The following is a 4852-nucleotide window of genomic DNA, read 5'->3' as shown; positions in this document are numbered from 1 at the left end:
AGTGGTCAGCCTGCTGCAATGCCAGCATTTACTACACAATGATGTGTACAGCAGGCAGCACAAGAACTGGGAATGAGTGGTCAGCCTGCTGCAATGCCAGCATTTTCTACACAGCGATGTGTACAGCAGGCAGCACATGACCTGGGAATGAGTGCAATGCCAGCATTTACTACACAGCGATGTGTACAGCAGGCAGCACATGACCTGGGAATGAGTGCAATGCCAGCATTTACTACACAGTAATATGTACAGCAGGCAGCACATGACCTGGGAATGAGTGGTCAGCTTGGTGCAATGCCGGCATTTACTACACATCAATGTGTACAGCAAGGAGCACATGACCTGGGAATGAGTGGTCAGCCTGCAGCAATACCAGCATTTACTACACAGAGATGTGTACAGCAGAGAGCACATGACCCTGGGAATGAGTGGCCAGCCTGCCAGCATTTACTACACAGAGATGTGTATAGCAGGCAGCACATGAACTGGGAATGAATGCTTAGTTCTCAAGCCACATTTGTATTACGTCTTTTATCCAGTGTGTGTGTAGTGCACAGGGCAGACCAACACATCTGCAAGGAGGGGGTTGGATTACAGCCAGAAAATCCATCATGCCTGTCTAGATTATGGCCATGGGACAAATTCTTTGTGCCTGCATGTTTGGGAACAAATAAGCACCAACAAGAAAGGGCTTGATGGTTAGTAGGAAAGGCATAGAAAAAGGATTATAAACAATAAGACACTAGTCACTTTCTCCTCATGCAGTGTCTGCCCATGAGGGGATTTAGGGATCTCCTAGCTCCGTACATGATGTAACACGGAACAAGGTCATGGAAGAGACTGCACTCAAGCATGTGGCTGAGGAATATCACTAAATTCAGGAAAGTGATGAGCTGTGGCTGTACAAAAATCACACGACAGAGAAACATCCTACAGCCGCAGCAAACAAGGCCTTGTTATCTCTTAATATACACAGTTAAACGTCCAGTAGCAGATAAAGCATCTTTGTCCTTTACTACAACAGTTACCTAACCACAAAAGGACGATATTACATGCTGTACTTCAGAACCCATTTCTCTAAAACTACCAGATGGACAAAAAATGGTACAAGGTCAGCAACAGAACCCATAATGAAGGCAAGCTAAAGGAACACCATAAACACACACCATGAAGGAAAAGAAAGTGGACTATGACATGAACGTGTTAAGTACACAAAGGATGTCAGTGAAGTCCATCGAGGCATGATATTTCAGGACAAGAAGCACTTTTTATAATGTTATGGATTCAAAAAACATGAAGGTTATAAAACAGTGGTCAGCTTGAAGAATGCTCAGGCCACAGAAAATGTAGAAGGAAGATATTTATGTACAGTTGCTAAGAAAATATCACGTAACAATCAGGTTTCCAAGTGTGTATTCCTATCAATCAACACTGGGGATGTTTCTGGTTCTCAGAAGCCGTTTTATAAAAGCTAAAACACTTTTAAACATTACTGTACCAGAAGATATTAAACATTTAAGTCCTTTTCTCTATGTGCTGTGATACAGGCACACATGAAATGTTGATCTTGAATATATAATGCAACGCAGAATTGTAGGTCTCCTGAAGAACAGCTTATCTATGAGAAACATATCCTGAAAATAACCTACACTCTTCCTTGCTAGAAGCAGATCTGACAAAATCCTGCTACTGAGTACAGTAAAGTCTTTGCCTCGCAATTCCTGTGATAAGGTACTCCACTCTAAGCCAAGCACGCTCAGTCACATGACAAAGGCCATTGCTTCATTCCAGATGTCTGTAGATTCTAGCCTTGGTATTCCTTTAGGACCTGATTAGCTATCACCAGTCTTTGGATCTCACTGGTGCCCTCATAAATCTCGGTGATTCTGGCATCACGGTAATGTCTCTCAGCTGGCATGTCTGTTACATAGCCCATGCCTCCTAAAATCTGTATTGCCTACACAAACAGAAAAAAATGAGAGATAAAGAAAAGGGTCGGTTATTGCTGTATTAGCACCACAATCACAACCTTTAATGAACTTGCTCAGCTTGTCACAAAAGTTGCTTTCCAAAATCTGCAAAGTTTCTTAATTGCAAACCACCAAGACATTCATTCATCATCTTAACCAAATGAAATCCTACGTTTATTTAGATACCAACAATATTGAACTTGTTTATTTTCAAGGCTGAAAAGAAATACATTCAATGAACACCACACACAGGTCATCAAAGGCGGCAATAAAATCACTTTTAGAACAAAGAACAGTAAGGTTTTGCTCTTGAGCAAGTTTTAAAAATCCCATTCTTATGGACGGATAATTATCATTAATGTTATTAATAAATAACTTATTTTTATTAATGGAGATTTCCTTGAAGGATGCAATAAATGCTTCTAAGACATTCATTCAGTTTCCCATATACCACTGTAAAGACTAGACCTTTCAATTGTCTGCCTAAAATTTACCAGCAACTCATGCTTCATCTAAGACATGAGACACTACTAGTTTCCACAGCACAGAGTTTCTTCATGTGATATGAAACTTTGGGAATAAACAGAGATACTTCAACTGTACCAAGCTTAGCAGTAGAAAGTGAGAAAAAAATCTCACAAATTCATTTTTTTTTTTTAACTAGCAGATCAAGTAATTCCATTGTCATTAAAAAGATGTGCAGGGAAAGGGGAAAGTCTTGTGTGGCTCTACCCTAACAATAGAGAACATCTTGAAACACTTGTTTTTTAAGATAAAACAAATGAGGAAAATTAAATTTGTGTAGTCAGTAAAGTTAAACCAGTTTATCAAAAGATTTTCAATAACCAGTTAAATAAAAAAATAACCAAATTCCAGTAAAGTCTGCTAGATCTGCATTCTGTACTCTCCTAACAAACCATTGTTTATTTACACTTACCAAAATGAAATGCTTTAAGTAAAATATTGATTCTGTTAACGAATACATTGTAATCTGTGAAAGGATGATATTTATTCTCACAGTGAGTATTCTTACTGGTTTTTGGCAACATTCTTCTATGGCACTGGAAAAACAGTTCCTAAATGTGTGAAGGAATATTGTTTTTTAAGTTCTACTGCTGTACTTAGAAAAAAATAATAAAATGTCAACAGGCAATCCATTAACAAAATGCACCTTTCATTTATAGGCTTGAGACCTCTTTTCATGGGAGGCCCACGGTGGTATTTATACTGCTCATAGGGAAAGTTAGCCAGGCCATTGAAGGACTTCCCTTACTCGTTTCAGTATCGCAGGGAAAGTTAGCCAGGCCATTGAAGAACTTCCCTTACTCGTTTCAGTATCGTAGGGAAAGTTAGCCAGGCCATTGAAGAACTTCCCTTACTCGTTTCAGTATCGTAGGGAAAGTTAGCCAGGCCATTGAAGAACTTCCCTTACTCGTTTCAGTATCATAGGGAAAGTTAGCCAGGCCATTAAAGAACTTCCTTTACTCGTTTCAGTATCGTAGGGAAAGTTAGCCAGGCCATTGAAGAACTTCCCTTACTCGTTTCAGTATCGTAGGGAAAGTTAGCCAGGCCATTGAAGAACTTCCCTTACTCGTTTCAGTATCATAGGGAAAGTTAGCCAGGCCATTGAAGAACTTCCCTTACTCGTTTCAGTAGGTGACGTGGTATATTTTACATCCACCTGAGCTACTACCGACTCAAGAGGATGGGACTTTGGTTTAACGTCTCATTCTAGACATGGCAAACTCTGGAGTGCAGCACCCCTTATATGACACTGCAGTGGCAGCAATCTGTTTACCTGGTGTGGGACTAGAACACACAACCTTCTGGACCAAAGGTGTGTCCTCTACCTGTTTATCTTCAATCTTTAATACTACTATTCTGCAGTAATACAGGGGAACAACTCGGCCAATCAGGCTTCTCATGCAAGAATGAGTGGGCCGCAGGTCTGGTGGAGTTAGACTTTAGAAAATTAAAATCCAACGAAAGACAGTATATTGCTCAAATTATTCAAGTCTGTTAACATTAGTTGAATTAAATTCCACATAAACTTTGCTATTAGCGCATGTACCACATAAGCAGTCTACTTACTGCTTACTTTAGTTGAGTTCAACTATTTGGGACCTCAAGGACTTTAGCACACTAGGCCAGTCTATCAACAACTGCTTAAGTTCTTCCAAATTCATATTTATCACTTCTGTAATGTTGTCTCTCTCCCTCTCCTAGCCTAGGCTTCCATCACGTTTTAGCTTTCCCAGGAGCAGTGTCTTCACTAGCAAATCTCATCTTTACATCAGGTGACCAAAGTACAAGTTTTAATTTTACAATCAGCCCTTGCAGTGAACAGTCTGAATATTTCCTTGTTTGACCTTCTTGGAGTCCAACAAATGCTCAAACACCACAGTTCAAAAGCATCACTTTTCTAGATCATAGCCTTGCATATATAGTCTATCCCTCACAGACATATGTTCTTACTAAGAAATCTATACCTCTGACCTTAGACAATGTAATGCCTTTACTCTTTAAAATATTATCCATATTTGCAATAATTTTCCCTTCCCAGAATCATTTTTCTGTTCCCAAGTCTGCAATTAGCATATGCAAAGGTTACCACTTAAAACACAGAGACACACTCATTTTAACAGAAAAGAAAAATAATTTATGTACACACATTATCCACTACATGTAGGTTTTCTTTCTAACAATTGTCATACTCCAACATTACCTAAATTTCTCAGATTCGGCCTTCCCTTAAACCTCACTCATCATGAGCATTAGTTCTGTATATATTGTTCCCACAAAATCCATTTATTTCTAAGCAAATTGCTCCTTCCCTTTTCTAAAGACCCCACCTCCAGTTCTTTCATTCTTGACCCTGACAG

At 39.4% G+C, this 4852-nt stretch overlaps 1 protein-coding gene across 2 annotated transcripts in view; it reads right to left on the bottom strand.

Moving 5' to 3' along the window:
- Window positions 1–1345: 1345 nt before the first annotated feature.
- The window catches only part of ACADS (acyl-CoA dehydrogenase short chain), a 461092-nt gene continuing 457585 nt past the window's right edge, over window positions 1346–4852 (bottom strand). For both annotated transcript variants that reach the window (XM_044068897.1, XM_044068896.1), the window contains exon 10: window positions 1346–1957. In XM_044068897.1, coding sequence (XP_043924832.1) covers window positions 1805–1957 — 153 coding nt within the window. In that variant the 3' untranslated portion in view covers window positions 1346–1804. The remainder of the gene's footprint in view (window positions 1958–4852) is intronic.

This window comes from Protopterus annectens, chromosome 4.part0 (genome assembly GCF_019279795.1).
Source record: "Protopterus annectens isolate FY-2018-M chromosome 4.part0, PAN1.0, whole genome shotgun sequence".
Lineage (NCBI taxonomy): Eukaryota > Metazoa > Chordata > Ceratodontiformes > Protopteridae > Protopterus > Protopterus annectens.
Note: the sequence above shows the minus strand (reverse complement) of the source record. Positions and strands in the feature narration are given on the sequence as shown.